Source organism: Bufo gargarizans, chromosome 3, assembly GCF_014858855.1.
Source record: "Bufo gargarizans isolate SCDJY-AF-19 chromosome 3, ASM1485885v1, whole genome shotgun sequence".
In the NCBI taxonomy this organism is placed as follows: Eukaryota; Metazoa; Chordata; class Amphibia; order Anura; family Bufonidae; genus Bufo; species Bufo gargarizans.
Genome location: NC_058082.1, coordinates 622675150 through 622698938, shown reverse-complemented (window position 1 = coordinate 622698938; position 23789 = coordinate 622675150). Strand labels below are relative to the sequence as shown.

At 42.5% G+C, this 23789-nt stretch overlaps 1 protein-coding gene across 4 annotated transcripts in view; it reads left to right on the top strand.

The window, feature by feature from the left end:
• Nucleotides 1-23789, top strand: part of ROBO1 (roundabout guidance receptor 1) — a 356075-nt gene that overhangs the window by 284513 nt on the left and 47773 nt on the right. For all 4 annotated transcript variants that reach the window (XM_044284562.1, XM_044284560.1, XM_044284561.1 and 1 more), the window contains exons 16-18: nucleotides 1268-1389; nucleotides 2621-2792; nucleotides 17478-17675. In XM_044284562.1, the coding sequence (XP_044140497.1) occupies nucleotides 1268-1389; nucleotides 2621-2792; nucleotides 17478-17675 (492 nt within the window). The remainder of the gene's footprint in view (nucleotides 1-1267; nucleotides 1390-2620; nucleotides 2793-17477; nucleotides 17676-23789) is intronic.

Genomic DNA, 23789 nt, shown 5'->3' with positions numbered 1-23789 from the left:
TTCAGGTCAGGAGAGTTGGCAGGCCAATAGAGCACAGTGAATACCATGGTCAGTAAACCATTTACCAGTGGTTTTGGCACTGTGAGCAGGTGCCAGGTCGTGCTGAAAAATGAAATCTTCATCTCCATAAAGCTTTTCAGCAGATGGAAGCATGAAGTGCTCCTAAATCTCCTGATAGCTAGCTGCATTGACCCTGCCCTTGATAAAACACAGTGGACCAACACCAGCAGCTGACATGGCACCCCAGACCATCACTGACTGTGGGTACTTGACACTGGACTTCAGGCATTTTGGCATTTCCCTCTCCCCAGTCTTCCTCCAGACTCTGGCACCTTGATTTCCGAATGACATGTGCTAAATTAGCTTTCATCCGAAAAAAGTACTTTGGACCACTGAGCAACAGTCCAGTGCAGCTTCTCTGTAGCCCAGGTCAGGCGCTTCTGCCGCTGTTTCTGGTTCAAAAGTGGCTTGACCTGGGGAATGCGGCCCCTGTAGCCCATTTCCTGCACACGCCTGTACACGGTGGCTCTGGATGTTTCTACTCCAGACTCAGTCCACTGCTTCCGCAGGTCCCCCAAGGTCTGGAATCGGTCCTTCTCCACAATCTTCCTCAGGGTCCGGTCACCTCTTCTCGTTGTGCAGCGTTTTCTGCCACACTTTTTCCTTCCCACTGAGGTGCCTTGATACAGCACTCTGGGAACAGCCTATTCGTTCAGAAATGTCTTTCTGTGTCTTACCCTCTTGCTTGAGGGTGTCAATGATGGCCTTCTGGACAGCAGTCAGGTCGGCAGTCTTACCCATGATTGCGGTTTTGAGTAATGAACCAGGCTGGGAGTTTTTAAAAGCCTCAGGAATCTTTTGCAGGTGTTTAGAGTTAATTAGTTGATTCAGATGATTAGGTTAATAGCTCGTTTAGAGAACCTTTTCATGATATGCTAATTTTTTGAGATAGGAATTTGGGGTTTTCATGAGCTGTATGCCAAAATCATCAATATTAAAACAATAAAAGGCTTGAACTACTTCAGTTGGTGTGTAATGAATCTAAAATATATGAAAGTCTAATGTTTATCAGTACATTACAGAAAATAATGAACTTTATCACAATATGCTAATTTTTTGAGAAGGACCTGTACTTCTGTTTGTCTATTCTTCTGTCTCTCTGTGTATTTATTATATATCTATTTTTCTATTTCATATGCTTCTATCTGTCTGTCTATCTATCAGTTATTGTATTAATTATTGACTAATTATATTCTTTACCGTGCAGCACCCAGCGCCCCACCTCAGAGTGTCACTATTACCAAAAATGATGGCAATGGGACTGCAATTGTAGTCGCCTGGCAACCACCTCCTGAAGAAAACCAAAATGGTTTGGTCCAAGAATACAAGGTAATTCAGCTGGATAAACCATTTGTTTGACCGTTTACATTGCTAGCATACATCTTAATTAACATGCTAGAAGTCAGGCGCCCCCGTCACTGCTGTGCTGCTGGAATATCTCCCTGACGTCAGCACTGTGTTGGACTCGCTCAAGAAATTGAGGAGAGCAAAATAAAATGACATTTTAGAACCATAAATATCTTTTGTTAGTAAGCACCTCGCCTGACATTTCATTTTTAATTTAGCCAAAGCCTTTGTTTTCCTGACACATTAAATGAGCCTTCAACTGCAATTTTTCATGGTCCTATTTCAAGTTTTCTTCCTTACCGAGTAACTGTTTGCATGCTCTGCTGATTGCCTGTGGGAGGGTAGACTATAGTCCAACCAATCAATGCAATCTTTTAATTTGAGAAAACTTTTATATCATTTATTACAAACTTAAAAAGTTACGACCAAGTAAATGTGAAGTATTTAAAAACTCTGTAACGTGTAGAAAGCTAATTGGAACCAAATGTAGTAATGAGAAGTGTATGATTATTTGTCTCCATCTAGTGGTGAAAAACGAAACTTCAGGGCAATAAAATGTACATGAAATAAGATACTAAAAATTCCATAAAAATTAAGATGAAAATTAATTTATGCACTTAGGCACTAAACATTGAGGCAGTTGATGAAAATAAAATTCAATTTAGCTATTTATATTTTATTCATATTTTATTTGTATTTTTTTAGGATTTATTTATATAAATTATAGAAGATTATTTCTGTTTTTATTTTGTGGATAATTAGCAAAAAGGGTTACAATCATAGAGATAGATATGATAGAGATATAACGGTAGCTATACATTAGATAGATAGAGGATACTATAGATAGATGATAGATAAATATTTAGATAGGATAGAGATATAAAGGTAGCTATACAATATATAGATAGATATTAGAGAGATATATAGATAATATTTAGATAGATAGATGATATATATTACATAGATAGATGATATATATTACATAGATAGATAGATGATAGATAGATGATATATATTACATAGATAGATAGATATTAGATAGATAGATACTGTATAATAAATGTTACCCAATGTGTCTAAGAAAGAAAGGGATGTAAAGAGGAGATGCTGCCGCCATCCCCACCCCATCCAATCCCTCAGGGCTATACCAGGGCTCTGGAGGAGTGTATACTATTCTGATGACTGAATATCGATTGTTTTTCTTGCTTTCTAGGTTTGGTGTCTTGGGAATGAAAGCCGATATCATATTAACAAGTCAGTGGATGGCTCCTCTCTCTCTGTGGTCATCCCATACCTAGTACCAGGCATCAAGTACAGTGTGGAGGTGGCAGCGAGCACTGGAGCTGGGCCGGGGGTGAAAAGTGAGCCACAGTTCATCCAGTTGGGTGAGTTGTAACTCCATCCCCACCATCTATTCTACAGTACATGCCTGCAATGTATCAGCCTGGAGAATGTGACCCCTGGTCCATAGGAATGATATATGTTTACCCCAAGTGTGATCTTCTTATGACTCTTGTAATTATGAATTATTTTAAGACAAATCACTGAGTGCATGTTACATTATTTTGCTATTAAACCAAGGAAAGAAGCAAACTGCCAACCAGTGGGTGTATATAGATAGAATGTGAATAAAGAACAGTCATATTGAACACCTGATACCCCTCCTCCCCAAAAAAAGAAAAGTTGTTTGGGTCCTGTGTCCCTAATACACACTATATAGATAGACTGGACCATGTTCTGTATTATGTGTACGAACCTCTTAAATGAGCTGTCCAGGGTGTATATATATCTTAAAACAGGGGATGCATTAAATAAAAAATAAAAAACACGCTTTGATACCCCTTGATCCAGCACCACCAATCTGATGGTCCTGGCTGGTCTATGTAAGATCAGCTCTATTGACCACTGCAGCTAATCACTGGCCTGAGCTGAGATGACTGAGGACACTGATTGGCTGCAGCAGTCACATGGTTAAATTCCATACGATTAGCTGCACAAAGTATATAGAAGCTGGTGGGGACTATGAAATTGGTAACGCTGGATCTCATTTCTATCTATCTGCAATCTAGCTGTCCATCCAATGGTGTACCACCAATGGAGGCAGACCGCGCAGTCGCTATGAGGTCCATAAGGTTGGGGGCTCTGCTGGGCTAAATGTCCCCTCCCTCACACTCTAGTCTCTGCAAGCGTCTACACCAGCAGCAGGGAAGCATTGTAAAGTGGAGCCTTCCCTTCCTACTGGCTCCCTGTCTGTCGGGGAGCTGCTCTGCTGCTGGCTCTGCTTATTGGCCAGCTGAATTTCGGCATTACCACCTCTGGGCTTTGGCGCGGCGGGGGCGCGTCTCATTCTGGATTCCAGCTTTATTGCAGTGAGGTGAGGAGGGGGCCCGTATTTAGTGTTGAGCAAACTTGTGTTTTCAAGTTAGGCGTACAAGGTTCGGGTTTGGGTTATCTAAGAATTTTGTTATGGATAAGTTATGGTCCGTGATTGCGGAGTCCATAACGGAATTCTTAGAATAACCTGAACCTTGTACCCTACCTGTAGTTCTTGAAGACATACCTGTGCTGGAAAAAATTCAAAGTCAGACTCCTGGTGTGACTGCTGTGGCCACACCAGCCGATACCCTGACCGGCCAATCAGTGACCTCAATGAGGAGAGGCTGCAGCAGTCATCACATTGTGTGTGAATGAACACCTACTATTAGTGGAGGCCACACAGCAACCCTTCTACACTCAGCACCCCCCGTAGACTTATGCTTCAAGCTCTGAGAAGGGTTCAGTCTCTGCTCTTTATTGCCCCATTACTAATGACCTATTACTAATAACCTGTTATTAATAGGGCAGTGACTTGACCCTCCTCAGAACTTGAAGCATTTGTCTATGGGGGGTGCTGTGTGTAGAAGGGTTGCTGTGTGGCCTGCACTAATAGTAATATTTAGTTATAAAGTTTTATATATATACAACTACAGTAATTGGTTCCAAAGCCCCAAAATATCATCCAAGATCAGAGAAAATGAAGATTTAAGAAAAATAAGCAGATAACGAAGACAGATAAAACAAGTCCTTACATCTAACAGTCAGGAATAGATACTAAACAGAGAAGTTGGATCTCAGTCTGAGACATTGTATGTTGAAAATAATATTTCCTGACGGAGCACTTTTTATTTGTGGGGGGGGGGGCAATTCTAAAGATAATCGTTCAGATGAACGCCCGTTGGCGATGATCTGGCAGTGTAATACTGTCGCGATTACCTCTTTCATCGGGTGATTGGAATCAGCAGGTTTGCCTGGTGGCAGATTGTGCCATGTAATCACAATCTGCTGCCGGCAAACCATGATTCAGTATGGGGACGAGTGATGGCATTAGCGATCGCTCTTCACCATACTGAGGAGGAGATCCTTGCATGTAATAGTAGCGGTCTCCTCAGCTGACGAGCAGGCGATTGCAGGGAAGGAATGCTTGCCTCTTGATGATTGCCGGCTTAATTTGGAGGCATTTAAGGACCTTAAGCATAGCTTTAGTATAGAGGAAGCAGGGGAACTGGTTGCTTTGGGGCCTTAACTCAGAAGGGGCCCACCCAGGAGGTGAACTAAAATATTTTATTGTCAGGGCCCCCCTACAGTATTAAACAATGAAATTATACACAGTGACATTATATACAGTGACATGACACAGTATATACATGTAGGAAACGGACAGAGTGGCTGCCGGGCCTCATCTGAGACCGCGATCTTGGCTAGCCACAGAAGTGCATGGGAATCGTTGGTTGCGAAGAAGATGCTGGGGGGAAGGGAGCCTGTTCAAATATTTACTGTGGGGGACAGGCATTTCTAGTTACGCCACTGATCTTAAGTTTTGCTATGGGGGCCATATAGCTGTATGGTATGGTATCTATTAGTGTTGATCGACCACGGTGCTCGTGTGCTCTTGCCGAACACATCGGTATGCTCAAGTGCTCTACCGAGCATCCGAGCATAATGGAAGTCAATAGGAGAACCCCAGGCAGCCCCTGCTCGGAAGAGAAGAGGGTGTCTGGTTCTCAAAAAAAGGTTATAAATTGATGGAAACCTCATAAAAATGGTTTGGAAACAGCATTAAGATGATGGCTGGATGCGTCTTGGACTCCTATTATCTATGACATACAATAGACAACCACACAAAGGCTATATGCCAAAAGCCAGGTATGTGCAAGCCATCAATCTATCCATGAGACAGATGACAGTCAGCATACCTTACAATGGCAGCCTTGTGCACTGTTAGACAAGGCAATTTTTAAATGACAAAACTGTATAGAAAGGTTATTAAATATTATGTTAGGACAATCAGAAAACTTTTTGTCACCCTAATGATATTAATATAGGTGCGCAGGTCCACCCAAGCCATCCAACAGATGTGAAGCAACCTTGAGGTTTACTGGTTCTCAGTCAGATGAGAGCTGGTTTGGAATGTCTCATAGTGCACAAGTCTGCCATTGTAAGGTATGCTAAGCCTGTCATCTGTCTCATGGATAGATTGATGGCTTGCACATACCTGGCTTTTGGCTTATAGCCTTTGTGTGGTTGTCTATTGTATGTCATAGATAATAGGAGTCCAAGATGCATCCAGCCATCCTGTTAATGCTGATTCCAATCCATTTTGATGGGGTTTCCATCAATTTCTAACCTTTTTTTGTGAACCAGACACCCTCTCTTCTTCAGAGCCGGGGGTGCCTGGTTTCATGCTCGGGTCTCCCATTGACTTTCATTGTATTAAATTGTACTCGAGCACCCACAGTATTCGGCCGAGCACTGCAATGTGCCAAGCATAGCGATGCTCGAGCCGAACGGCAGTTCGGCCGAGCATGCTCGCTCAACACTAGTATCCTATCTATCTATCTTTTGTGGCAGTTTTTGATGCAGTTTTTATAGACTTGGATCCAGCAGGAAGGAGACGTATAAGTGTTTCCTTTGTATTTCTCATTTCACTTCTCAAATTCAGTTTTTTTACGTGAAAAAAACACATAAAAACTGTCGCAAAACTGCAGCATTCCAAAAAAAAAAGTTATGTGTGAAATCACCCTTAAAGGGGTTGTCCGGGATTGGGGACATTGCTCTAATAGTACAAGTGTGGCATACACATTACATACAAGCAGGTAGTACCTTTGCCACAGATTTCTGCAGCCCCATTTTCATCTTTGAAATTCATGGCCGGAAGTTACTGTTTTCTTCTCCTCAGTGACGTACCGGGTCCCTTGCAGGCAAGCAAAGCTTCCTCTTCCGCTGCTCAGGGAGCCCGGTGACGTCACTGGCAGCAAATGAATCGAGGTGAATATTGATGAGGGGGCGGGGTTAAGGCGGCTGGCCGACATCCCGCTAAGCCCCGCCCCTTAACCCGCTCAGCCCCGCCCCTCCAGTCCGGTGAGCTTCAGAATGAATTGAGGTGAATATTGATGAGGGGGCGGAGTTACAGTGGCTGGCCGACGCCCCGTCCCTCCAGTCCGGTGAGCTTCAGAATGAATTGAGGTGAATATTGATGAGGGGGCGGAGTTACAGCGGAGCAAAGAGACAGCTGTAACCACCTGATGCTGCGCTGCCCCAGGACCCACAGGGCAGTGCAGCCGGAAGTCAGGTAAAGATAAACAGATATATAAACAATTAGTGGGGGACCGTTGGAGCCACATAGAAGTGGCAAAAATAGCTGAAAATGTATGGAGGCATTTGGTCCCGGACAACCCCTTTAAATAGAATAGTGTATACCTTTCCCATTCGCACCCATTAATCTTCTCCTGGACTCGTTTCCTGCTGCAGAGATGAGATTAGTTAATAGTAGATTGAGGACTTAGTTAATAAGAAATGATTCAGGACTTTGAAGCTCATTTGGCGCCCAATTATTAACAGTCCTGATGTCGCAGTAAAGTGCGCCCCTGTGTAACAAAGTTCATTTTATTTTTGACTACTTTGATTTTCTGTCACATAATCAACAGAAACATGTTAAGCTTCAAATATTCAAGAGAGACAGAAAATAAGGAATAAACTTCACGACTTATTGAAAGAATTGCCCTGCAGATATTATTAAAGGGACACGTCCAGCAGAGAAGGTTTTTAGACTTTTTGGCCACTTTTCTTTTGTCATTTCTGAAAATGAAATAAAAAATTTCTTTCTGTAGCAATCAGCACTAATAATTGACCTCCTTTAGGGCCCTTGCACACGGCCGTATGCCCTCCGAGATATGCGGTCTGTGAGCGGGCCATATGTCCCAGAGCAGCATTGATCGTGTGCACAGGAGCACACAGCATCATAGTTTACAATGATGCTGTGCATGTTGGGCCGCCTGCGGGACTATTGTCCCGCACTCATAAGATCGTATGAGTGCGGAACAATAGCCCCGCGGGCAGCCCGACGTCCTCAGCGTCATTGTAATCTATGATGCTATGCGCTCCCGTGCGCACGATCAATGCCGCCCCGGGACATATGGCCCGCTCACAGACCGCATATCTCGGAGGGCATACGGTCGTTTGCAAGGGCCCTAAAGGTCACAAATCCATCGTTTGTTTACTACTGCTGTGTGGTGAAGATGATATCTGCAAGGTAATCCTTGTGATAATAGTGGAGTGGAAATGACAGTATGACAGCTCTATTGTTCTCTTGATAAGACTAAATTCAATTCCCACAGAAGAGCATTGCACTTAGTGTAATGTGTGATTTCTGATTGAGTCACTCATCCCCCTGATAACAGTGATGGATTGTCTGAAAAAGTTTATCAAGGTTGTTTGCCGTGCTAAAAGTCCAAAGAAAGGTGGAAGTTAAAGAGCCAGGACAGGACGTAAAATTCATGGAGTGACTTAAAGATTTTAACCAGAAAACCATTAAACTATTTTAAAAAAAAAGACAGAATAGGCACATATAGGCTGTTAATGTGTGATTAAAACATTTTGATGGATGTGCCTCTTTAATTCCTTGATTGCACCGCTACCAAAATACTGCTGCAGAAATAAATGTTTTCCACTGCAGTTTTATTTTTGGCCACCGGGTGGCAGAGGATCACTGCTACATTGTGCTTATTCTCTTCATTGTAAGAAGTATTGTACATGTTGCATTTATTTTTTTGCCATCTATACTAACTACAGGGAAGTAGTTATAGGGGAAGCAGGGGAAGTGACTGCTTTGGGGTCCAAACTCCGAAGGGGCCCACCCAGGAGGAGGACAAAAAGATTATAAAATTACATTATGTACAGAAACACAGTTTCTGTATATCTGAAACAGAGCCATCTTGACTATCCACAAGCGTGGGGGGGTTGCATGGGAGAATGGGGGTTGTGAAGAAGTTTCTGGGGGAGTTCAAAAATGTACTGTGGGGCCCAGTCATTTTTAGTTACGTCACTGTACTACTACTACTTTACCCCTTCGCGACCTCCGCCGTATATGTACGGCAGATGTTGTGTCTTTAAACATCGCGCACGCTTGTGCGGGCACCGTAGCCGCTGGGTTTCTGCTGTTTAAAACACCAGAGACACGTGGCAGATGCATGCAATCAGCCATAAGGCTAGTTGCATACATTTGACCCCTTAGATCCCATGGTCAAATGTGACCACTGCATCTGAGTTGTCCGGAAGCAGGAGCCGCATGCTCCCGTAACAGCGTTCCCGGCTGAGATCGGGGAACCTGTTACACTGCTGTAATAGCCCAAAGCCTCAAGCAGGCTTCTGCAGCTATTAGAGGAATATACTAATACAGGCCACTTGGTGGCAGCACTGTATTGTTTTATTGAAAATGAAGTGTTCAATGATGGCTTTATAGCCATCAACAAACACAATGGGCACAATCTAATGATTACCAGTTATAGTCACCCAGGGTGACTTAAAAAAAGTTTTAAAAAGTTTTAAAAATATAAAAAAAGAATAAAAAAATATAAAAGTTCAAATCCTTTTCCCAAATCAAAATAAAGATACTTAACCAGTAAAAAAAATAAACATCATGGGCATCGCTGCATGCAAAAACGCCTGTACTATTAAAATATAACAATATCTATCCCATACTGTGAATTGGGTAACGGCCAATTCACCATTTTTTGCCACTTCAACTCCCCCAATTTTTTTTATAGGAAGTGATTAAAAAGTCACACACACTTCAAAATGGTATCACTGAAAATACAGATCGCCCCTCAAAAAATGAACCCTGAAACAGCTTCGTAAGCATAACTACCAAAAATATGGTGATAAAAAAAAAAAATAATGTTTAAGTTTAAAAAAAAAAAAATTATTATTAAAACACAAGAAAAACTATACAAGTGTGGTATTGTTGTAATCAACTTACCTGGAGAATGAAGTTAACAGGCCAATTTTCCCACATAGTGAACGCCGTTAAAAAAACTGTGGCAGAATTGCATTTTTTCCCCCCAATTCCACCCCATTTGGAATTTTTTTCCCACTTCCCACTACATTGTATGCAACTGTAAATGGTGCCATTTGAAAGTACAACTTGTCCCCCATAAAATAAGCCCTCATAAGGCTATGTGAACAAAAAAAATGTAAAAGTTATGACTCTGGGAATGCAGGGAGTGAAAAATAAAAACGCAAAAACGGGAAATCGCCCAGTCCTCTAAAGGTTAAGGATTTGATAGTTCCATGGGGAAATTCACATATAAATTCACAAATGTGGTATGTGAAACAATGGCAGCTTTTTTATATATACAGTACAGACCAGACCAAGACCTTCTCATTCAAAGAGTTTTCTTTATTTTCATGACCATGAAAATTGTAGATTCACACTGAAGGCATCAAAACTATGAATTAACACATGTGGAATTATATACATAACAAAAAAGTGTGAAACAACTGAAAATATGTCATATTCTAGGTTCTTCAAAGTAGCCACCTTTTGCTTTGATTACTGCTTTGCACACTCTTGGCATTCTCTTGATGAGCTTCAAGAGGTAGTCACCTGAAATGGTCTTCCAACAGTCTTGAAGGAGTTCCCAGAGATGCTTAGCACTTGTTGGCCCTTTTGCCTTCACTCTGCGGTCCAGCTTACCCCAAACCATCTCGATTGGGTTCAGGTCCGGTGACTGTGGAGGCCAGGTCATCTGGTGCAGCACCCCATCACTCTCCTTCATGCTCAAATAGCCCTTACACAGCATGGAGGTGTGTTTGGGGTCATTGTCCTGTTGAAAAATAAATGATGGTCCAACTAAACGCAAACCGGATGGAATAGCATGCCGCTGCAAGATGCTGTGGTAGCCATGCTGGTTCAGTATGCCTTCAATTTTGAATAAATCCCCAACAGTGTCACCAGCAAAGCACCCCCACACCATCACACCTCCTCCTCCATGCTTCACGGTGGGAACCAGGCATGTAGAGTCCATCCGTTCACCTTTTCTGCGTCGCACAAAGACACGGTGGTTGGAACCAAAGATCTCAAATTTGGACTCGTCAGACCAAAGCACAGATTTCCACTGGTCTAATGTCCATTCCTTGTGTTCTTTAGCCCAAACAAGTCTCTTCTTCTTGTTGCCTGTCCTTAGCAGTGGTTTCCTAGCAGATATTCTACCATGAAGGCCTGATTCACACAGTCTCCTCTTAACAGTTGTTCTAGAGATGTGTCTGCTGCTAGAACTCTGTGTGGCATTGACCTGGTCTCTAATCTGAGCTGCTGTTAACCTGCGATTTCTGAGGCTGGTGACTCGGATGAACTTATCCTCCGCAGCAGAGGTGACTCTTGGTCTTCCTTTCCTGGGGCGGTCCGCATGTGAGCCAGTTTCTTTGTAGCGCTTGATGGTTTTTGTGACTGCACTTGGGGACACTTTCAAAGTTTTCCCAATTTTTCGGACTGACTGACCTTCATTTCTTAAAGTAATGATGGCCACTCATTTTTCTTTACTTAGCTGCTTTTTTCTTGCCATAATACAAATTCTAACAGTCTATTCAGTAGAACTATCAGCTGTGTATCCACCTGACTTCTCCACAACGCAACTGATGGTCCCAACCCCATTTATAAGGCCAGAAATCCCACTTATTAAACCTGACAGGGCACACCTGTGAAGTGAAAACCATTTCAGGTGACTACCTCTTGAAGCTCATCAAGAGAATGCCAAGAGTGTGCAAAGCAGTAATCAAAGCAAAAGGTGGCTACTTTGAAGAACCTAGAATATGACATATTTTCAGTTGTTTCACACTTTTTTGTTATGTATATAATTCCACATGTGTTAATTCATAGTTTTGATGCCTTCAGTGTGAATCTACAATTGTCATAGTCATGAAAATAAAGAAAACTCTTTAAATAAGAAGGTGTGTCCAAACTTTTGGTCCGTACTATATATATATATATATATATATATATATATATATATATTCATATTCAAGGAATTGATTGTCCACAGCAGCTCTTGGAATACTTGTTTTAATTTTTCTATAAAAACTACAACCACATTGGTTTCTATGAGGAAGTTTACCACTTTACCTTTGTATACTTGTTTTGATAACTGTAGCCGAATAGGTTTAGCAGTAATAGATAATACTGGACATGAACACTAGAGGGCTCCCTTTTCTCAAAAATTCCATATAGGTGTTCAAGCACTATGGGGGGAATTTATCATCAGGAGAATATTTGAAGTCAGTTTTGCTTCAGTCTGTTTTGGAGTATTTTGTGCCACATTTATCAAATGTTGCTTGTTGTTTGATAAATTTGGCTTGTCCTTAAACCTAACACTTCTGTCTAGAGAACCTACTCTAGTTTACCTACTCCACACTGCTCCTGGAGGGAGATTGCGACTTATTTGCGTCTCAATGATAAATCTCAAGTGAAACTCATTAATGTAGCTCACCAGGACCACTTTTCCACCGATATTACAAAACTGGAGTGAGTGGTGTACACATGCAAAAAGTTGCTAAATTTTGCACAAGTGAGTGTAAAAAGTTGCAATTTTTTGTGCAATCGCATAAATTTATGGGCAAGTGAGTGCAAAAAAGTTGCAAAAGCCCTATTTTGCGACTTTTTGATGCCAGAATTCTGGAGTGAAGGTATGATTCATCAGGGCCTATCTCTTTATCTATCTATCTACGTTAGCTACATGCTTCTAACAGAACTGGTTGTCACCTGACTTTCCCAGGCTTCTGAATGGTAATTCCATCTAACTATAAGAAGTGGAGAATGTATGGATGTAGGACTAGGCAGAGTTACCGCTCAGCAGCCTAGTAGATAAATTAATAACCAGTTTGAAAGTGTGGATAACCAGTGTGATTGTGGATGTATTGGCTGGTGGCACCCAGCTTTCCCAAGCTCCTGAGTAGCAAATCGGACTAGTTTTTGAATCGAGGGGTGGAGTATGTCATTCAGCTTTACAAGAAACAGATACCCTATAAGAAATGTAAAATGCATAGACTTTCTACCATCTTTAAGATGCTGGGGTATTTCAGTTTCAGCTAGCCCTTTGCACAATGAAAAGTTATACAATTTTCAACTTCACTGAGTTTACAGATTCATCACTGTTTTAAAGACCTCTGCTTGCCAGGAACCTTCAATGTTTGCACGCAGTGGAAAAAACGTGCATTGTTCATAGTGAAATTTCAACAACTTAAAGTATATAAAGCCATCGGAATTAAGGAGTAAATTCTGTTGTCTTACTAGTAAAACCCGCAGTTTCAGCCGTGCTCGGGAGAAGTAAGAGATACGGAGTGGCGGTCTGAAACCATTAGTCACAGTACATTTTATACTGCTAAGCCCAGCTAGCATGATACTGGAACCTAAACTGGCCGCCCCCATAAAACCTGATCCACCTCCCCAACCACCTCTCACAAATAGCTGTGAAATCAGTAAACCGGGGAGATACAGCCGGGGTATTAGACCTCAGAGCGCTGACCTGTTTCATGGACTGTGCGTATCTGGACTGCTCGCAGGATCATAGACGTAAGACTCTCAGTCATCAGAGCAGGTAATTCCAAACGTGGACCTATCCAGATAAGAAATTTCATGGTTTTAAAAAGCAGGAGGCTGCACAGAGTAAAAAAAAATGTGTCCAATATCACCGCAGAATGGCTGCAGTTACCTGTATACGTGTGGAGCACCGCCAGTCCCTGCTACGTACAGATGTGTCCACCCTCCTGGAATTTTATTATAGGGGCTTTCCAGTGCACAGAAAACTTTGTCCATGGGTAGCACATGGTGAAACAAAGTAAAAGAACGTATACCCCATGCACACGACCGGGGTTAAGTTTTGTGTATTCAAATCACGGATCCACAAAATACGCATGCGCTCCAGTGTGCTTTCGGCATTTTATTTGCAGATCCATGGGCTTTCAGCATCCATATGTCCATTCCGCAAAACGATAGAACATGTCCTATACTTGTCCACAAAAGGCGGACTGCCTTGTCAATGGGTCTACAAAAATGCGGATGAGCACGAACCACAGCCATATGTTGCGCATTCGCAATTTGCACAATGCATACAGGTTGTGTGCATGAGGCCTAACTAGCCCATTCCCAACTGCTGCACTTCCTACTGCCATCTTGACACAGCAGGAAATGGCAGTGAATGCAGCTCAACCAATCACTGGCCTCAGCAATCCCAGCCATTTCCTGCTGTGTGACAGGAGCAGGATGTGGAGAGCAGGGAGGACCCTGGCACCATTGGAGTGACAGCAGCAAGGGATGGGCGAGGTAATCTGTCATTTGTTCACCATGTGAAGCCTGGGGAAAAGGTTTTTTATGTGCTGGAATGCCCCTTTAAGGACTCCAGTTTTGTAATTCAATACATTATGGTGACATGCTAGAAAAACCCTTGGTAGATTACAATTCACATTGCAACCATTGGGTGGCTGCAAATAAAAGCATTTATTGTAAGCATCTTCTGACAGTTTCGGAAAATCTTATTTTTTCAAAGCTGGTCATCTCATACCAGACATCTCAAAATATGCTGATCCAAGAGGAGATGTAAGGAAGGGCCTTTACCAGAGTACCTGTGCACACTACTATGGTCCCTCCAAGCCATCCAATGTACCAATGCTCCTCTAACCATCTTATGCACCAATGATCATCCAACCATTCTATATACCAATGATCCTCCAGTCGTCCTGATGTACCAATGATCCTCTAACTATCCTAGGCACCAATGATCCTCCAACCATACTATATACCAGTGATCATCCAACTATCCTATATACTAATGATCATCCAACCAGTCCTATATACCATTGATCATCCAACCATCCTATATACTAATGATCCTCCAACAATCAAGATTACCCACCAGATTCTCTCCAACCATCCTGAATACATCTCCTCCAGCCATCATCTATACCATGATCGCTCCAACTCTTCTATGTGCCAGAATGTACAGCCATCCTATGTACTAGCAACATTCCAAGCATATATCAAGGTCACGCCAACCATCATATGCACTAGGTCTTCTCCAACCAACCTACGTATGTACAGTACCAGGGTTCCTTGAACCATCCTGTGTACCAGTCTCACTCCAGCTATCCTGGGTCTCATGAATGATCCCATGTACAAGGATAACACTGACCATCCTGTGTACCAGGATTCCTCCAAGTCATCCTAAGTATAAGAGTCCCTGCAACCATCTTACCTACCAGGTTCTCTCCAACAATCCTACATACCAGGATCCCTTCTACTATCCTTTGTATCAGGATATCTCCAACCACCCTATATACTCTTGTCCCCCCCTTCCCCAACCATCCCATGAATTAGGGACCCACAACCCACTTTATGAGCTAGTCCCCCAACTACCCCTTACTGTTTATATCAATCCAGATCTCATTTTTGGCAGAGGGGTCTGTGTCTGATTCTCAATGCAGCCCTAGCACTCCCGTCCCCCCAAATGGCCACTTTACTGCAGTACTGCTGTTTCCAGCAGCAGACTGGTTTTATGAAGTGACTGGGACATTGTACTGGATCTTCTAGTACATTGTTGTCACAAATATATACCATTTAATAGAAAAAGGAGCAGATTTGTTTCTGTTTAATGAGAATTTATTAAAAAAAAACTCAAGAATGACAGTGCAACCCATAAGCACAAACACCTCATTGCATCCTTGTCACTTGGAGGACATGACAGCAGAAGACCCTGGCAGCTCTACACAGTGGAGGGCATTGACAACATGCAAGCTACTGGAGGTTTTTTGTGTAGACATTTGACGCTAGATGGAGCAAAGCACTGATAAATGAGACGCTGTATTTTGTGATGCATTTACTATGCTTTACAGCTCCACCGCCACTTGTAAAGACTAAGTCCATCAGCCGGTACACTTGTTTCCAAGTACATTTGCTGCCATTGCTTACCTTTAATGCATGGTTTCACCACTCTTGCCAAGTGTTAAGTGCTTGTGGGAAGCTGTAATATGCACAGCAGGATTTACAAGCACTTATTTTTATTGTTTCAAGGTACCCAGGACAAGGGTTATTGTGCCTCATCAGTCAATCACAAGGTATTAAGGGAGATTGGAAGGTTGATTCATTGCTCATTAAATTTATTTACTTACTTTTAAAGCCGTGAAGGAATGCATCTTGTATCCTTCACAGCACAGATGTAAGATGGTCTTAAAAAAGGCTCTAAACTATGAAACTGAATGAAAAAAATATATATATTGGTTGGCCTACAAGACTTTCTGCAAGCCTCGGAAATATTCTCAGGGCTAATTCACACTACCATGATCGGTGTGTTGGCTTCATCTCCTGGACGGACCAGAACTAACTGCATCATAATGTTTTATAATACAGTCAGTTCCTATCTGATTGTGGGTCTATTGCACTTCTACTCATATCCTCATGTAAGTACACCACAATAGACCCATCAGATATGCACTGGCTGTATCGTAAAACACTATGGTGCAGACAGTTCGAGTCAGGGGGGAAACGCAGTCGATCTGGGAGATGCGGTCAACACACTGACTATGTTTCTCGGATCAAACACGGCCGTGTGAATCAGTTCCTTAGGAAATTTATCTGCAAAGGGGCAATCCCACTCCTACTGGTCCACTACTTTGGCAGAGGTCTGGTTTATTGCTTGGTCTGCACTGAGGGCGAAGCTTTCTGCTGTGGCAAGCCTAAAGGTAGCCATACACCTTAGAGAACGGTCCGTAAACTCTCGATATCCTATCTAGTCTATAGATTTGATAGCATGCATGTGTTCTCTATAGGGAGAGGGGAATTAACCACTGACAGATACCTCATGCAGCGTCTTATCGCCTTTAAGAACAAAAATATAGAGCCTTTTCAAGTCCAACATGCCCGATCTGCCATAAGAGAGGAGTCAGGACACCTCCATGCACAGTAGCTGGTGGGCTGGTTCCATCAAAATCAGCAGGTCTTGCCAAAATTTATGTAACACTGTAGCTAAATGTAGAGGACAAATTGACCTCCAAGGGAATGTACATTTTTTTTATTCTATTTTTTTATTTTTTTTTTGTGTGTGTCCTTTTAACATCCTATCAAACAGCATGAGAGAGATTCATGTATGGTGGCCAAGGCAACTTGGCATCAATTCAAACAATCATAGCGTCATATATTCTTTGTGCTCAAAGGCCTTGGATGCTTCAACACCAGCTTTTAGATGGTTTATTACTCTTTTAAGTGTGGATAATTTGCTTTTATGCCTTAACATATGTTTAGTTCTAAGCAATGAAATTGACTGAACTCTGAACATAGACTTTGGAAGTGAATAGTGTGTGGATGTTGACAAAGACAAGGCTGTGTTTGCAATGTAGCAAACTTCATGGTGCTGAACCTAAGGGTTTAGGGGTTAAAGGCGTTCCCAGGAATAGATAACACTTGATATAAGATCTCCAGGTAGGTAAAGGTCCGCAAACATTGAGGCTGTGGCTAGTTCTTACCAGAACAGGTAGGGTCACATAAAACACAGCTTTAGTGCACCCACCTGGCTCCTCAATAAAGCTGTATAGGTGAAAAGCTATAGGCATAACGTGAATATCATATCTAAGGAGGGCTTTGTAATATGAACATCTCTGGAAGATAACATGAGGAGTAGATGGTGCCAAAGGTGATATATCTGTTGCTACAAATTATATTTTGTATCTACTGGTAATAAATACGACACAATTGTCTTTTTTTTTTTTTATAGATTCCTTTGGAAACCCCGTGCCTCCTGGTGACCAAGTAAGCCTTGCCCAGCAGATATCAGATGTGGTAAAGCAACCAGCCTTCATTGCAGGGATTGGTGCTGCCTGCTGGATCATCCTGATGGTATTTAGCATCTGGTTGTACCGTCATCGCAAGAAACGCAGCGGACTTACCAGCACCTATGCTGGGATCAGGAAAGGTATCCAGAACCTGTGCACAATGATAAGAATAGACTGTAGCCTATGGCCCTCCTTAAAGGGAATCTCCAAATACACCTCTGACTCACAGGTTATATTAGGGAATTGCATGAGTAGCAATATGCAAATATAACACGTTTATTGGAATTTACGATCGTCCTGACATGTCAATTTTAGTAAATAATTGTATTCCTCATATCAGTGCCTTGTACAGTTCATCTGTTATTCCTGTTAAAAGGGTATGAAGAGTGTCAAGGGTGTAGCTATAGGAGAAGCGGGTGCTTTGGGGCCCTGACCCAGAAGGGGCCCATCCAGGAGGAGGACTAAAAGATATTCTCAGGGCCCCATCAACAGTATTAGGCTACATACACACTTTTTGCAGTCCGCAAACCGCGGATCCGAAAAAAACGGAAGGCGTCCGTGTTGCCTTCCGCAATTTGCGGAACGGAACGGGCGCCGGCAATATAAATGCCTATTCCAAGAATAGGACATGTTAAAAAAAATTTGCGGTGCCGCGGAAAGGAGCCACAGAGTGCTGTCCGCATCTTTTGCGGCTCCATTAAAATGAATGGGTCCGCATCGCGGCTTGGATGCGGACCCAAACAAAGGCCGTGTGCATGAGGCCTTACACAATGAAATTATATACAGTGACAGTATAGACAGTGTAGAAAACGGATGAAACAGCTGCCGGCCCTGGTCTGAGAGAGCGATCTTTACTAGCCACAGGAATAGGGGCGGCATGAAAGGAAGGGGTCGCTAAAAAATTGCTAGGGGAGGGGGGCCCCATTCAAAAATTTACTGTGGGGCCCAGTCAATTCTAGCTATGCCACTGGGGAGTGTCCTTACACCCTGACAATGTTCAGGGGGCACTAACAGTGTCAGACTTTGTAGGGACACAACCAGTTTTCAATTTGATCATACATTTCTAGCAGTTATATCAGGGGAGCAGGACGAGGCCGAGATATATAAAAAGGTTGTGGGGAATGCAGAGACTGACATGTCGGGAGTGTTGACATGTCATTAGACATATTCGGGGAATTTTCTGCGTAGTCTAAACCACGCATTGCAGTAATTTCGACATTCATTTCCATAGCAGCCCTTCATTCCACTTGTTTTTAAACCCTAAAGATATGATTTCCATATTGCAGTTAGGGGTTTTCTGAGAGTTTTTTTTTTTTACTGATGACCTATCTTCTGGATTGGCAATCAGTATCTGATCGGTGGGGGTCTGACACCCTGGACCCCTGCTGATCAGCTGTTTGAAAAGGCACTGGGGCTCCGTGGCCTTCTCTCTGCTCACCAAGCACAGCACCGTACACTGTATAGCGGTTGTGCTTGGTATCAAGCTCAGCCCCATTCACTTCTATGGGACTGAGCTACGCCTAGGCCACATGACCAATGAATGCAATGTAAGGAAAGCTGGAGAAGGCCATGGCGCTACTGCGAGTACTAGTTTCTTCTCGAACAGCTGAACGTGGGGGTCCCAGTTTTTGGACTCCCACTGGTCAGATACGTCATTAGTAAAAAAAACTCTTGGAAAACCCGTTATGCTGTCTGTGGAACCAGATTTAAATTACCTTTTTGGCAAATAAGCCAGTGCTTGAAGGATACGTAGGACTCACGTCTGCACCTTCTGAAATCCTAGAACGTGTCCTATTCTGGTCCGTATTGTGCATGAGAATAATCCTCTCTATCGATGAGAGTGAGAAAAATGCAGAATGTACACAGAATGTATCCGTATTTTGTGCATCGAAATACAGACACGGCCGTGTGCATGAAGCCTTATGGGTACTGTCTCTACATAAGGCTGGACAAGGACAGAACACATCCTGATTTACTATGTGACTTAAAGGGCCCTGACTTTGTTTTTATAACTGACTCTCAAAAGTTGGTTGTGGGTTGTAGTTATTAGTCAGTGCTGCTGTGGCGCCATCACATACAACCATTAATGGAGAAGGACATTTAAGACAAGGGCGATGATATGAATGATTTGTCTATGGATGCTAAAAATGGCTGATATGTCATATCACCCACTGCATCTGATACCCTCATTCATAAAAACTACAGCGAGAATATACGATGAACTCAGCTGCTATGTGACCCCCGATTCCCCTGATTGCCGTTCATTAATTTTTCAGCTCTTACTATATTTATGTTGTTAGGTCAACTAAAACAATGTCATGATTCCGATCTTTTATGTTTCCCGACACGCCATATACTTGCGATTTTAAATTAATGTTCTCGACTCTTCATTCTTCTTTGAATAGCCCCTATTTATGATGGCTTGCTACCAGGGGGGCTGTTGGGGGGGGGGGGGGGTTGTTTTATAATATTTTATTTTTTGGACTTTGCCAAATTGTATTGCCGTTGTGAAAAGTATTCAGAAAATGGAAAATGTGAATAAGAGAGCAGATTGTTAGAGATCAAGGCCAGGGGGACAAAACCAGGGCTTGAATGGGATGAACAGACAGCGCTTGAATAGGACGCATCTTGAGGTGTATTCATAAGAAGGATAAAGGTGGCGATAACTGAGGAGGTCAGCCATGTTGTTTTTACATAAGCGAATGTGCTGTTTCTAGGTTTACATAGGACTGCAGGTAATAGTGAGCCATTACATTATGACAAAATCTGCTGTGCTCTTCCTTATATGGTATATACATGTGTCCATCTTTCTCATCATCTGAGGAGCATGTGTTAGATTTCTTATTTCAAAGCTGCTTATGAATAAAATATGGGTTATAATAATATGAATGAATGTATTTGCCAGGAAATTTACTGATAAACCAGGCCTAACGGGGGAGATTTATGAAAACTGCTGTCAAGGAAAACTGGCTAAGTTGCCCATAGCAACCAATCAGATTCCACCTTTCATTTTTCAGAGCTCCTTTGAAAAATGAAAGGTTGAATCTGATTGGTTGCTAGGGACGACTAAACCAGTTTTGATAAATCTCCCCCATTAGGCCTGGTTTATCAGTGAATTTCTTGGTGACAGACTCTTAGGCCCCTTTCACACGGGCGAGATTTCCGCGCGGGTGCGATGCGTGAGTTGAACGCATTGCACCCGCACTGAATCCTGACCCATTCATTTCTATGGGGCTGTTCACATGAGCGGTGATTTTCACGCATCACTTATGCGTTGCGTGAAAATCGCAGCATGTTCTATATTCAGCGTTTTTCACGTAACGCAGGCCCCATAGAAATGAATGGGGTTGCGTGAAAATCGCAAGCATCCGCAAGCAAGTGCGGATGCGGTGCGATTTCCACACATGGGTTCTAGGTGACAGTCTATTCACTGTATTATTTTCCCTTATAACATGGTTATAAGGGAAAATAATAGCATTCTGACTACAGAATGCTTAGTATAATAGTGCTGGGAGGGTTAAAAAAAATAAAAAAAGTTAACTCACCTTATCCCCATGATCGCCTAGTTCCCGGTCGGTCTGTTCTTTAGCTGTGGACTGAAGGACCTGTGGTGATGTCAGATCACATGCTCCATCACCATGGTGATGGACCATGTGATTGGAGCATGTGATCTGACATCACCAAAGGTCATTCAGTCCACAGCTAAAGAACAGACCGGGATCTACACGATCATGGGGATAAGGTGAGTTAACTTTTTTATTATTTTTAACCCTTCCAGCACTATTATACTAAGCATTCTGTATTCAGAATGCTATTATTTTCCCTTATAACCATGCTATAACAATGTTTTGCACTCGCGCGGAAAAATCGCGGGTGTTTCCGCAACGCACCCGCACATTTTTCCGCAACGCCCGTGTGAAACCAGCCTTAGGGGTTGCCTTTTTCTTGCATTCCAGTGATTTTGGATGGAGCATTCCATTAATTTTTGATGAGTGAGGTGTTGGTACGGTTTCAGACAGATTGTAGTCATTAGAAAGTCTGATACATACAGAACCTCATGCAGGAGGGTGTATGGCGGCACTATACCTCTACCTCCATATGGTGCTCCGTGCAGTGCCGGCAGAGGAAACTGCTGTATAAAATGAGCCTATAACCGCTCTGTACAACCCTGAGGTTATATGAGGCTGAATTCTAGTAAAATAATATTTTTACAGGTACATAGGGAGGCTCCATGTGCAGTTTATCCACCTGTAGTACGGACTAGTCCTAGTTAATATTGACAGTGTGCTGACAAATGCAAATTACTAACGGTTGTCAAAGCATGGCTTAGCAGTAACCAGATGGCACGCCTAATACCACTGCATATGTTTTCTGAATTAAACATCACAACCCTGAACATGAGATGACTAACACAGCGTTAGACCCTCACAAAACTATAGTAATAAGGTTATAGCGATGTACAAAAGTAGCACAGATGAGTTTGCCATCCCGCACTTTTCAGCACCACATCATAATGGGGGAAATGTGTTAAAGGAAAACTGGCTTAGTTGCCCATAGCAACCAATCAGATTCCACCTTTTATTTTCCAAAGGAGCTCTGCAAAATAAAAGGTGAAATCTGATTGGTTGCTATGGGCAACACAGCTAGATTTAATAAATCTCCCCCATAGTGTTCTTTATGATTTTACATGGATCTTACGTTATAGGGAGTTTCCTTTTTATGAATAAAGTATGGAATTCCCTACTACATTGGAGATTTATCTAAACCTGTGCAAATGCCCATAGCAACCAATAATTTTCACCCTTACATTTTCCAAAGGCGCATTGAAAAATAAAAGGTGGGATCTGATTGGTTGCTATGAGCAGGTAAGCCCATTGGACTTAATTGCCCATAGAAACCTATCTGCTTCTACATTTCAAAGCTCCTATGGAAAATGTAAGGATCCGTCTGATTGGTTGCTATGGGTCACCAAGTCAGTTTTCCTTTGCATCTCTTTTGATAAATCTCCTCCACTGTGAATTCAGATTGGCCATATTCAAGATCTCTGCTTGCTGGTAGTGAATTGAAACATTGTTTTAGAAACTGGACAATACTGTACAATAACCTGCTAAAATTGTATGCAGTCTAGGCAATTTTCTGTCGGTGACATACATCATTCGCACAGCTCTCCTGTTCTGATTACTACAGTATAGTATTGTTGGTGAGCATGGCCAGACATGACACCTGTAAGGCCTAGTCACACATCTGTGTCTGTTGTGTGAATGTTTTGCATCCGTAAAGGTCAGTTTTCAGGACACGTGTCAGTTTTTTTTCTCTGTGGTTCATCCTCTTTTTTTGTGTCTATACAGTGGATCAGTGGAAAAACGTACCCTACACAGATAGCATCCGTGTTCTGTCCCCGGTTTTTCATGGATCTATTGCAGGGCTGGCCAACCTGTGGCTCTCCAGCTGTTGTAAAACTACAACTCCCACCATGATTTGCTGTAGGCTGATACCTGTAGGCAGTCTGGGCATGCTGGGAGTTGTAGTTTTGCAACAGCTGGAGAGCCACAGGTTGGCCATCCCTTATCTATTGAATAGAATTCTGTCTGAAAAATGGACCAAAGTCATAGATGCAAACTGTCTCGAATTTGCAGTATTGTCCTTGATTTTCAGAGACGGTCCTGGAAAATTTGGGTTGTCCCGGGCCAAAAATGGGTGGGGTTAATGCATCCATTTTATCAACTGAAACGTTGGTAAGAATGCCAGAGTAGGGCATGCTCCTTTGTTTTTCCTGTCAGCCAGCAGTTTGCAGAAAATCTGAATGCATGTGTAAAATGTAATGGACACAAATAACAGAAATGTGAAAAGTGTAAAGAAAAGTTCTCATTCCCTGACAGCAAGCAGACATCTTAAAACTGTGAGAAATTGAAGACCCAAAGGCCCAGATTTACTAATTTGTCTGTGTCAAAAAAGTGGCGCAAATTGGTGCAATTTGTTGCATCGAGGGTTGCTACTCTTTTTTTCTGACATGCTTAGAGGAAAGTGGGTGGAGATTTTCAGGAAAGAGGATGAGGCCTAAGATGCGCCATTTTGCGTCAATTATGGTATAAAAATATATCTCGAAGTAAGCCAACCAATAGTTGATATGAAGGTAGAGAAAGGTGTTTATGGCTGCGCTCCCATCTCCAATTCGGAGATCACCGCCGGACCTTATTGCAGTCAATGGTAATTACAGGATCCGGCAGGCTGGAACCGCCTGCTGGATCTCCTAA